Raw genomic sequence first — 11,501 nt, forward strand, 5'->3', positions numbered from 1 at the left:
CGTCTTCGTTTGGAACGTCTTCTCGAAAGCGATTCACGTTTTGAACTGAGAGGAGACTAGTCCGCAGTATATCCATTGGATGGAGGATGGAGCTCACAGTGGGGAGCATGGATCATCGTTTCGTGTGATACGAACACATGAGGCACAGTGGTCTGTCTCGGGAGGCGTCTTTTTCGGGCGACCTTCACCTAATAAAGGGTTAATGATTGATACCCGGGTCACCCTTCCTCTTCAATTCACCGTCCTGCGGCTGACCTTCTCGTCTCTACTCCTCTTTTTCAGCACACTATCACACCATACACCAGTGCTTTGAAATCACTATAGTTGTTGGTGCTCGCACAGCCAGATCGCACAGTGTCAGTTCCTTGCGAGCCTGTCCGGCCTCGAGGACAGACCCTGTGTTCCTCGAGTCGACTTGGCAGCCAAGATCCGTGCGGCTCTTGGATAATCTTAAAACCCTTCTGCCAACGTCAAGTGGTACGTAGAACCGATCACCCTCGGATTTTCCACAGCGATCCTGGCAGTTGTCTCTTGCTGTCTGTGCGACGAGGATGGCGTCGTGCGGACGGCCGCGCTAGGAGAGCACAGCCTCCCCGCTTTGGTGCCATCCTCACCAAATCCTCCTTGATTGCCACTACTGCGTATTCAGCTATCCGCAACATGCTAACTGCAAGGCTGCGTCTCTTAGTTCCTTGCCATTGCTGCCCTCTGTTCTGTTGTTCACATTCGCAGCCCCTAGTCGATCCGAGACACTCGTGTTCCGCCATCGACAGCACCATCACAGCACGTCAGACGTCCAAGCGACCGCCAGACCACACCATCCAGTGTCGTGCATTCGGTTCCATCCCACTATCGCGTCACCCACATCTGCAATCGTATTTGCCGATCACCACGTCTTCTCTTGCCACGTCGAGATCGCGACTCTGCACGCGCTCCCCTGCACCTCCACCCGTGCGCCTGCCGCGCGCCTCGAGACTCCGAACAACCTCACAACGTGCCTTCCCCAGTAACGCGCGTTCGGCTTCTGACGGCTCCGTCACACTTCATAGTATTGTATTGTGTGAGCGTTTGCGCATACACAATTTGCGCTATTGGAACAAATCGAGAGCGGGTAGCCGCATTATGTGTGCGGCACATATAGCATGACTTCCAGTCAGCCACGCGATTCCGTTATTCCGCCCCCTCCGCGGTTGAAGAAGTCGTTTCTGTCCAGACTCAAGTCGCCCTTGTCCTCCAAATCGCGCAACTTCACCGATTTCCACATCCAGTCTGATGACCCACATCGCCAGTATACCCCGGGAGACATAATAAGTGGGACAGTTGTAATCAAAGTCGTTAAGCCGCTTAGGATAACCCATCTTGTTGTGTCTCTGCATGGATATGCACAAGTGTTCAAGAATCCAAATGCTCCCGGAGATGGATACAAAACCTACAGCGCAACCGTTGGATCTGGCGAGGGTAAGAGATCAGGCAGCTACTTTGGCAACGGTTTTGCGTCACTCTTTGAAGATGAAGTAGTGTTATGTGGGGAGGGTCGGTTGTCTGAGGGCGTATATCATTTCAATTTTGAGCTGGAGTTTCCCTCGAAAGGTTTACCCAGCAGCATCGACGTAAGTCGCGCAACGATCTGATCGCTGTTTCTCTTTCGCTGATCGTTGAATCCAGTTCGAACGCGGCACGGTCGCATACATGTTGACAGCTACACTGACCCGCCCTACTGCCATTTCGCCTACATCATCTTGCGACTCGAAAGTTCAATTTACGGACACGGTTGATATTGCTCCCATACCAGAACCGAAACAACGAGTTATCTCTTTGGAACCAATTTCAAAACGAAGTCGAGCAAAGTCAAGTCGCAAACGACCGACTACGGCTGTACCGAATGAACCGCCTCAGACGTCCAATGGTACCGAGGCCTCGCAAAATAGGCCTGTATCAAGGGCCGATGCACCTTCAGAAGAAAACAGGGGTCCTCGGAGTCCATCACCCAGTGATGTGAGCTTCGAAAGCCAAATGAGTAGCAGCAATGCGTCTGGAACGGAATATGGAGTTCGCACGGTCAACACCAACGACGGATTGTCAGTTGCTAATGGCAGCCGAGCAACCTCGAAAGGAAAAACAATCACGGCAACAATCGATGTTCTCAAAGGCGGTTTTCTGAGAGGCGACCAAGTAACAGTCAGGATCAAAGTTGACCACACCAAGCACATAAGAAGTTTAAAAGGCATCATCGTCACACTTTACCGACAGGCAAGGGTGGACATGCATCCAGCGTTGCCTGTTGCATCCAACGGCAAGAATGATAAGGTAAAGTCGGAAGATTACTACCCAAAGTCAAGGACAGGCCTCGGTGGCTTGTCTCTGTCTTCAGCTGGGTCAAGTCATCTATTTCGGAAAGATCTCTGCCAATCGTTTGCGCCGCTCTTCATCGATCCACGGACGCTTACTGCGGAGGTTAAGTGTTCGGTACGAGTGCCAGACGAGGCCTTTCCTACAATATCGAACGTTCCTGGCGCGATGATATCATTCAACTACTACATCGAGGTTGTTATAGACATTCAAGGTAAGCTTGTAGGCCTTGATCGAATGATCACAAACGCAGGAATCGTCAACGTATCGTCTGGGCCTGTTGGCGCTTCGGGCACGGCTCGGGACGACACTGCGAACAATATGTTCTCCACATGGGGAGGAAATTTTGTTGATACGGATCAGATCCGACGCGAGAAGGGAGTAATATCCAGTCTGTTCGAAGTCATCATCGGTACCAAAGACAGCGATCGGAACGGGAAAAAGAAACAAGCGCAAAAGCCGATTGCAGAGGAACCAAGCAACGTTCATGAACCTGAAGGATACGATCAGGATTATTATGGATACGATGAAAACGGCCAGTACTATGATTATGACTACGACCCTGCATACTATGACATCCCTGGATACGATCACAACGAATCAAGAGCGGCCACTGCCTACAATGCTCCATCAGGCCCTGCAGGTGGAGAGCAAGGCCTGTCGGAGAAGGAGCACTTACGGCGTGCAGAAGCAAGTTTATTACCCTCCCAACCTCCAGAAACCGCTGGACCATCATCGCCATCTGTTGGAGTTCGACACGATGTACCCGCCTCTGCTCCGTTACTACCAGAAGACGACGACCCAAATCCACCGTACTTCCCACCAGAGTCCTCATCCTCAGCACTCGCCCATCCACCTCCGCCCTTCCGTTCCACAACTTCTCCCGCGTCGTCCCCCTACATGACAACCGTTCCGTCAACACGGCAACGCGCAACCGACGACGAGTTGAGAACAACAACCACGAATTCCTCGACTACCATAAATGACTACCCCCGCCCATCTCAACCCCAATTATCTCGTACGACCAGTGCATCGAAGCCTCTCCCTCCCTTGCCTCCACAATCCCCCTCGGCTGCCCCGGAATACTTCTCCTCCCCATCCCTGCATGTCCAGCCGACAGACGATAAACAGGAGCTCCAGCGGCGACGCCTGAAGATGGAGGCCAGCGCCCCACCAGACGACCACGACGATGAAGGCGAGTCTTCTCGCGCACCTGCGCAGCGCATACAAGTCCCCTCCGCGCCGATTCTTGACGAAGATGACGAAGGGCTAGTGGACGGTATGCCTGGAAGGCGTGCACGCATATCACCAGACGATAGGAGGAAAAGCGAGGCGTTGCCCGAGTACCAGCGGTAAAATTTGTGACCCGGCGTACTTTTTTGTGGCGTTTGAGCGAGCGGTATATTCACCGCATCTTTTGTCGGGGTTTTTCTCTCAAGTCTGTCCCATGTATGGTGCGATGATGTGTTGTTTGCTTTTGTCTATGTTTTATGATACCTACCACCTAGTTCAGCGGGAACAATCGAGAGTCAGCTTCGCGTTCATGTCTGTTTGTGTCCATGGAAGTTGGTGAATGATATCTCTCTTTCTGGTCACGCTATCAAATTCACTTGTGTGGGGCGGTTGGGTTGCATGTGGCAATCGTTCCACTCGTCAACATCGGGATGAAAATTGTGGCATTTTTCATCCATGTTAATCGTGTGAGGTCGGCGTGCGGAGGAGCCGGGGTCGACGGGTGATTGAGGAATCAGGTGAAGACCTAGGTATGTCCTGGGTATCAGGGCGATTACATTTGTGCTTCTTCGACCGAGTCTCAAACATATCTTCGAACCAACAAGGCTGTTGAGAGTCGCTGGTAGACTGCGTAGAGGAAAGTGAGTTACATCAAGCACGGTGACAGCGGTGGAGACATATCACAGGCAAAGCGTTGATGGGGTATCGATCGTTCTCGTGTATTTCTTATACATATTCGTTCATTATCGAATCATCACTCATCGCACTACTTTCATGTTCGTGCTTTTCCTAGCTTCATCACTCCATACCAACGACTGCTTACAAGTTGACAGCGGTCCTGTAGTTGTCACCAGCGTAGATGGCGTTGTCACCTGTAATAAAAGTAAGCATATAGTTATGTGCGTCAACGTGATGAACTTACCGAGCTCCTCCTCAATGCGGAGAATTTGGTTGAGCTTGGCGAGACGCTCAGATCGGGCTGGCGCACCAGTCTTGATCTGTCCGGCACGCAGACCAACGACGATGTCTGCGATGGTGACATCCTCAGTCTCACCGGAGCGGTGAGAGACCATGACGCCCCATCCGGCACCGTAAGCATCCTTGGCAGCCTGAATGGCCTCAGTGATGGTGCCGATCTGGTTAACCTTGAGCAGAAGAGCGTTGCAAGACTTCAGCTCAATGGCCTTCTTGATGAACTCTGGGTTTGTGACGGTCAAGTCATCACCGACAATCTGGAAGTCGGAGGTCTTGTAGAAGTACGACCAGGCCTCCCAGTCGTCCTCAGCGAAGGGGTCCTCGATGCTGACAATGGGGTACTTCTGAGCCAGGGACTTGTACAGCTCAGCGAGCTGCTCGTAGGTGAGCCACTTGCTCTTGTCGCTGTCGGGGTTCTTGAAGTCCAGGTCGTACTTCTTCTCCTCGGTCTTGTAGAATTCGCTGGATGCAACATCCATGGCGATCTTGACCTGGCCAGTGTAGCCGGCCGCTTCGATAGCCTCAGTGATGAGATCAAGGGCCTCCTCGGGGGACTGAATATCGGGAGCGACACCACCCTCGTCACCGACGTTTCCGGCAGACTGTCCGTACTTCTTCTTGGCAAGGGTCTTGAGCTTCTGGTAGACTTCAGAACCCTGGCGCATAGCCTCGGTGAAAGTGGGAGCTTGGCTGTTGACAGTTAGCCAGGTCTCGGGCACGTCAGGTTGGAGGGTTGGCTTACGAAGGGACGATCATGAATTCCTGGAAAGCAAGGCGGCCACCGGCGTGCGAGCCACCGTTGAGGACGTTTTGGACTGGGTTGTCAGCGACGATCGAGTGGAAGTGGAGGAAGTTTTCTTACAGGGAACGGGAAGGACGTAAGGCTTCTTGGTGCCAGCCAAGTCAGAGATGTGAGCGTAGAGGGGAACGCCCTTCTCGGCAGCTGCGGCCTTTGCGATGGCCATGGAGACACCAAGGATGGCGTTGGCACCGAGCTTCTCCTTGTTCTTAGTGCCATCAAGCTTGTTCAAGAAAGCGTCGACGGCGGACTGGTCCTTCACATCGAGGCCCTCCTTGATGAGAGCAGGGGCAATGGTGTCGTTGACGTTGGCGACAGCCTTGGAGACACCCTTACCACCCCACTTGGTCTTGTCTCCATCGCGGAGTTCGCAAGCCTCGTGCGAGCCAGTCGAGGCACCTGAGGGGACAATGGCGCGGTGCAGACCGGTCTCAGTGACGATGTCGACCTCGACGGTGGGGTTACCCTGGAGATGGTGAGTGCTGAAACTAGCAGCATCACACGGCCATACTTACACGAGAGTCGTAGACGGAGCGGGCGTGAATCTTTGTGATAGGCATGATGTTGGTGGTACTGTAAGTGAATGCTATCAGTAAAAGCTTCACTCGAAAAAATCAATTGCGGAATCGGAGAGCTGTGAGCGGGCGAAGAAGCATAAATAGGCACAGCTCAGCCCTATGATGCAGCGGAGAAGGAAGAAACGCTTGACATGGCGCCCAGCTCTCAATCGTCTGAGCTCTGTGGGACCTCCCACAGGCGTCGGCGAGGCGCGACAGCAAGATTCGGCCGCGGATGGGATTTGAAAAGGCTCTGACTTACCAGGTGGGAGATTGTTTGTTGGAGTGGGGGTTAAACAAAGCTACCATGGAGCAGCGACAGAGTTTATAAGTAGTTGAGCACTGAGGGGCAGTCGCGCCTCAGTGCCCCGCCAAATGACGCGCGCGCGCACCTGCAGCTGAGCGTGGTCTGATATGCGACAAAGGCATTGCAAAAGCCTCAGAGTGGAGTGACTGTGGGTATTGACTTGTTGAAAATATTGAAATCGAGTGATATATCCATCCATGCTCCATTCTTCACAGCCTTTGACACCACACAGACACAGACAGGACGGGCAAATTCACGGAAGCTAGGCCCAGACTTCGTGCTCAACACATTGTGTTGAGGAGCTGACAAACTAGGCAGATAGGCACGTAAAGTCATTCGGTCAGAAATCGGTAGGATCAGTCGCGACAACACGTACGCACCTGCATTCTCAAACTCCGTCTACTGAGTTTCTTCAAAGGTGCCAGGCGAGGTTTGCGAGGCATCTGATCTTTGCCCATCTATCCTCCATTGTGAAATGTCCAGTCTATCTTACACGCCATCATCGTCATCTTTTCCTGTCTCTCGACTGAGATCGCCTCCTCTTCGGTGATCTCGATCTGCTTTTCCATCTGCTCCTTGAAGTCGCATCATCCTTTCCCCTGTGCTCCAGCTCCTTCCGCTTACCAGCACTCTGTGCAGAAGATCGAGTAGACTGGTCCCCGTCCGTACCCTCCATCACTCTCTCAGCAGCACTCTGTCGCAGCGCCTTTCCCGCGGGCATACCTGTCCCACTCGACGAGCCGGACTTTGTCGCCCCAACAAAGTCAACCGATGCCCTCGGCGCTTTCGACTTCTGCTGTTCCCTCGCCTTGAAGATCTGCCTCTGTGAAGCTTTCAGTTCCTCTGCATACGCCCACTCTGGAAACACGGTCGGCACCGCGACTTCCTCTGGTAGTGTGGACGCGTATTGATCCTCTTCGCTGATACCTGCAAAGTCCATCAACTTGCGCAAGTGGCCTGGATCCCGCAACACAGACGAGCTCTGCAGTCGCTGGTTGAAGTGCTGCCCTTTCTTTTTCAGCTCGAGGAACTGCGCAAACTTCTTTGTAGCCTGTTGTGGTGGTGATCCAGGTGGAGACGGCGGTATATCAAAGTTGGGCGCGGTTGGAAGGGTAAGGTTCTGAATCATGGCTCGATTTGTTGTATACGGTGAGCCTGGCGTGACATCGCTGGTGGGCGCATTGTCGGCCGGGGACGACTGCGCGGCCGGGCCCTGAGACGGCCCATTTACTGGTCCCGCGAGTGTCTGGGATTCTTTGGGCAGAGGTTGGTTAGGTGAGGGTTTTTGCGTGGTCGCAGCTGCTTTGGGAATGTTGGTCATCTCGATATTAGTAGCTATCATAGCCCCTTGGAACACATTTGCGCGCCTCACCTCAGGCTTCGCCACTGGAACCGCGTCTTCCTCGTCGCTGCTTTCGTAGTTGATTCCGAGCATCTTGCGTGCAGTTGTTCTCTGCGGAGAGCTCTGCGATGACCGCGCTGAATGGTTTGGGAGGGAGCTTGGGCGTGTCTTGGCACTCGAGCCACAGCTTCGCAACCACAAGCTGCCTGAACCGCAACCACACCTCTACCCCAAACGCCGCTTTCAATTCCAACGCCTCCAAACAACTCACGGTCTCTCTCTGCTCTACTCCACTAAACAAAATCTCCCAAGAATCACCATGAACCACCTTCCGCAAGCGTGGGGTCGTGTAAGACGCGCAGTGTACATCGCAAGCAACGCCATCACTGACCTGACCTTGTATAGCCCAGAGACGATGTTTACGGCGCCTACGACCACTCCCACTTCCAGGCTAATGGCCCCAACCAGCACACGCAGAGCCCCGTCGTGACCGGTACCTCAGTACTAGCGGCGAAGTTCAAGGATGGCGTGGTCATTGCAGCAGACAACCTGGGTATGGCATTCAACACATTCCATGGCCAACACATGACTTGATCTGACGTGTTGTTGCAGCCTCGTATGGCTCTCTTGCCCGTTTCACCGACGTCAAGCGCCTGCGGAAGTTCAACGACGAGGTGGTCGTGGGCTTCGGCGGCGACGTCTCAGACATGCAGTACCTCGACCGTCTGCTCAACTCCCTCGATATCCGCGAGAACTACTCGTCCTCCGACGTCTCCCTCAACGCAAAGAACCTCCACACATACCTCGCCAAAGTCATGTACAGCCGCCGATCCAAGTTCGACCCGCTGTGGAACCACCTTCTCATCGCTGGTATGGATGGTGAGGGGAAGCCTTTCCTGGCAAGTGCAGATCTCCTCGGTACCACCTTCTCCTCGCCATCGATTGCTACGGGCTTCGGAGCACATCTTGCACAGCCCATTATGCGGACAATATTGCCAGACGAGGCGTCAGTGCAGAACGTCACGAAGGAGCAGGCGGTAGAGAAAGTCAAGGAGTGCATGAAGGTTCTCTTCTACAGGGACGCCAGGAGTATGGACCAGTACTCGATCGCGGTCATTACGAAGGAGGGCGTTGAGTTGAACGAGAATGTGAAACTGGAGAACCAGAGCTGGGCCTTTGCAGAGAGGATTAGAGGATACGGCACGCAGACTGCGTAAAGTTCGGACAATATGGAAGAGAAATGACGAACAGATCAAGTTGACTGGCATCTTGAAAGTCAAAGAACTGAACGATAGCTATGAATGAACGTACCACTTGACGGTATGATGACCTAACTCCTTATCGAGGCCAGTACACAGTACTCGAATCTAGAGATGTGACTTCTCTTCTACCCAGTTGTCTCACGTGTTCGTCGCTCCACACAATTTGCCATATTTCATAGAACGCGTGATACGAATCTACATTCGTGTTCGATTGGAGATAATGAGAGGCAGAACGCGTTCTGGCAAGTCTTAGACGTCCATCTCCGAGCAGCAAAACGCCATCGAAAGCAGCCACCCCCACCACCACGAAAAGCACAGGGACTGAACTTGCAACACAACGAATGAACGAACGAAAAGTCCTCCACCCAAGGGACCAATATATTCCGCCCACCCCCCACGAACCCCTACCACATAATCCCCCTCCAATCAAAATCCCCATCAATATTCCTCCACCTGCCTTGCTTAACCGCGCCCTCCCACCCCATCATAACAGCCAACAACCTACACCCCACACTACTAACCGTGCAAACCAACGTATCAGCCTTCCCCAGCACCGCCAGATCAAGCAGATAAACCCTCCCAACCAATTCCCTCAGCTTCATCGCCTGATCCGGCACGTTATCCGCATCGAGTTTCAGCGCATCATCCGCGTTGCCGACGGGCTGGCCCAGGCTGAAAAACACGTCCCTGTAGAACCCGCCCTCCCAGCCTGTAATCTCGTCGATCCAGGGATTCTTCTTGCCGTGCGCGGCTTCGAGGGCGGCTTTTGTCGCCAGCACGATGTGGTCTTGGGCGCGGAGTGAGTTGGGGCCTAGTTCGGGGGATTCGTAGACGGCGGGGTCGTCGGAGGCGAGGACGAGCTTGGAAGTGGTGTGGCGCGCGAAGAGGGCGGGTGTGTCGTCTTGCTGTTGCGGCGAGTTGCCGGTGCGTTTCTTTGCTGCTTTCAGCCCGCCTTCTACAAGGTCGATGTATAGATCGCGCGCTGTGTCGAGGTAGCGCGCGAGCGGGATGTAGTCCTTTTGGTACTGGTACTCCATGGGGTGCTTGTCGCCGTGGCGCACGTGCATGCCGATGCTTATCCCGCCTTCTTGCTTAACGGCGCCGTAGACGTCGAGAGCGCGGTTTAGTACGTATTTTGCGTCGTTGGGGCGGAGCTTGAAGAGGGCTTCGTAGCCGGTGCGTAGGAGCGCGAAGATCTTGTGTTGGCGTTGGACTCGCATTTTGGTTGCGTCTTCCCATTCTTCTGTGAAGGCGTGGCCGAAGTGCGATTTCACCGTCGCTCCTGAAATTACAATGTGGCGGGCCGTGTGTGGGCATGGGACCATGTGCGATTTGGGAGGGGGAAGACATCCTGCTGTAGGAGGTGGGATGAAGTATGACAAGTACTTGCCGTATGGCCTAACGATAGTCAGTGAATGATCTCTCTCATGCGTGATTGGTTTGGATGAGAAGTTTGGAATTGTGACATACCATCTGGTATCGTCGATGAAGAAAGTCCTGCCCTCGGTTTGAGCCAAGCCGTACGACATCCATAATCGCATCAACGTGTTACCGAAGCCTGCGTCCTCCGTCTCCATGACATAAGTCAACGTCTTGTCACAGACCTTCAGCCCCGTCGTAGATAGCCCATCAGCAATAGCCTCATCCTCGACGAATCCCTTGGGCCGTTTCCCTGTCACCTTCGACGTCGGCAGCAATCCTTGTTCCTCAGCCTCCTGAACATCAAGATAATACTGATCTTTTTGGTAGTAGTTGAGCATGCGTTTCGCAAAGTTAGCTGTAGTCTGAGCGTCTTGACGGAATTCCTTAGACAGCTCGAATGACTGATGGCATATTTCGCGGTATTGCGCTGGCCTAAGTGGGAAGTCATAGTTCTCCGGAATAGACACAGTCCACCTCATCTTCCCATTTGCGTCTTGCAGTGCGAGAGCAGCGGGCTCTTGTGGTAGTTGACTGCCTCCAACCATCTCCCATTCCTCTCCGTCTTCCCCATATCTGGGTGTTTGTTGCTCGTTGTCGTACATCTGGCGGAGGACAAGCCATAGCAAGAAGACTACACCACAGCAGCCGATGAGTATCCGCTTGACCAGTCTCGAGTAGTTTGGTTGCCATTGTTTTCTTCCATGGCGTGGAATCAAGGACGGAAGGCTTGGCGTCAACGGAGACTGGCTCGACAACAGGCCACGGCGAGACGCAGATGTTGGAGACAGAAGCGCACCAGAAGTCGCCGAGTGTGGAGGAGGTTCAAGGTATGAATACGAAGGCGGAGTCTGTATAGACAGATTTGGATTCCGTCTAGCATGCATCTTGGAGAATTTCTGAGTAGCTTGATTGAGCATGTCGAATGCTACGAATTCAGGACTTATCCTCGCTATCGGGATAGATATATCCAAGTAAGTCTGTCAGCTGCAGCGTGATGACGAGCAGTTGCAGCAAGAAACCCGGAAGATACTGAAAGTCGCCTGGCCCTGCAGGTTGTTGAGCAATCAAAAATGAGGGGACAAGGCCAGCGTCAAGCGTGCCCGTCAAAGGAGAAGAAGAGATAGAGAGGGACGAAGAAAATGAATCAAATCCACAATATTCCCAAGAAAGCAGAGAAGGAAGGAAAAGAACCACAATCCTTCGACTTCCCTCGTCAAGATATGAGGCGGCAAAGGGATTACCTTGCGGCAAAAGT

General features: G+C 53.3%; 5 protein-coding genes across 5 annotated transcripts; 2 read left to right on the forward strand and 3 right to left on the reverse strand.

The window, feature by feature from the left end:
* Positions 1-1,142: 1,142 nt before the first annotated feature.
* On the forward strand, positions 1,143-3,705 carry P153DRAFT_372679 (uncharacterized protein; the record flags this gene model as incomplete). The annotated part of the gene is made up of 2 exons (XM_033669411.1): positions 1,143-1,610; positions 1,666-3,705. The coding sequence occupies 2 exons, from the start codon at positions 1,143-1,145 to the stop codon at positions 3,703-3,705; spliced, it is 2,508 nt and encodes an 835-aa protein (XP_033528617.1).
* Positions 3,706-4,282: 577 nt separating this feature from the next.
* On the reverse strand, positions 4,283-6,196 carry P153DRAFT_363209 (enolase). Its single transcript, XM_033667323.1, has 5 exons — positions 5,872-6,196; positions 5,420-5,822; positions 5,300-5,372; positions 4,505-5,247; positions 4,283-4,454 (listed from the first exon to the last, which is right to left on the reverse strand). Exons 1-5 carry the CDS (start codon positions 5,914-5,916, stop codon positions 4,402-4,404), a joined length of 1,317 nt encoding a protein of 438 aa, XP_033528618.1. The 5' UTR covers positions 5,917-6,196; the 3' UTR covers positions 4,283-4,401.
* Positions 6,197-6,338: 142 nt separating this feature from the next.
* P153DRAFT_363210 (uncharacterized protein) lies at positions 6,339-7,778 on the reverse strand. The gene has a single exon (XM_033667324.1). It carries the CDS (start codon positions 7,653-7,655, stop codon positions 6,726-6,728), a length of 930 nt encoding a protein of 309 aa, XP_033528619.1. The 5' UTR covers positions 7,656-7,778; the 3' UTR covers positions 6,339-6,725.
* A 1-nt stretch (position 7,779) lies between these two features.
* On the forward strand, positions 7,780-9,243 carry P153DRAFT_363212 (proteasome component PRE4). The gene is made up of 3 exons (XM_033667325.1): positions 7,780-7,911; positions 7,968-8,115; positions 8,175-9,243. Exons 1-3 carry the CDS (start codon positions 7,882-7,884, stop codon positions 8,777-8,779), a joined length of 783 nt encoding a protein of 260 aa, XP_033528620.1. The 5' UTR covers positions 7,780-7,881; the 3' UTR covers positions 8,780-9,243.
* On the reverse strand, positions 9,229-11,163 carry P153DRAFT_372683 (uncharacterized protein; the record flags this gene model as incomplete). Its single annotated transcript, XM_033669412.1, has 2 exons — positions 9,229-10,222; positions 10,295-11,163. 2 exons carry the CDS (start codon positions 11,161-11,163, stop codon positions 9,229-9,231), a joined length of 1,863 nt encoding a protein of 620 aa, XP_033528621.1.
* Positions 11,164-11,501: the final 338 nt, after the last annotated feature.

The sequence above is a fragment of the Dothidotthia symphoricarpi genome, assembly GCF_010015815.1.
Source record: "Dothidotthia symphoricarpi CBS 119687 unplaced genomic scaffold P153scaffold_2, whole genome shotgun sequence".
Classification (NCBI taxonomy): Eukaryota; Fungi; Ascomycota; class Dothideomycetes; order Pleosporales; family Dothidotthiaceae; genus Dothidotthia; species Dothidotthia symphoricarpi.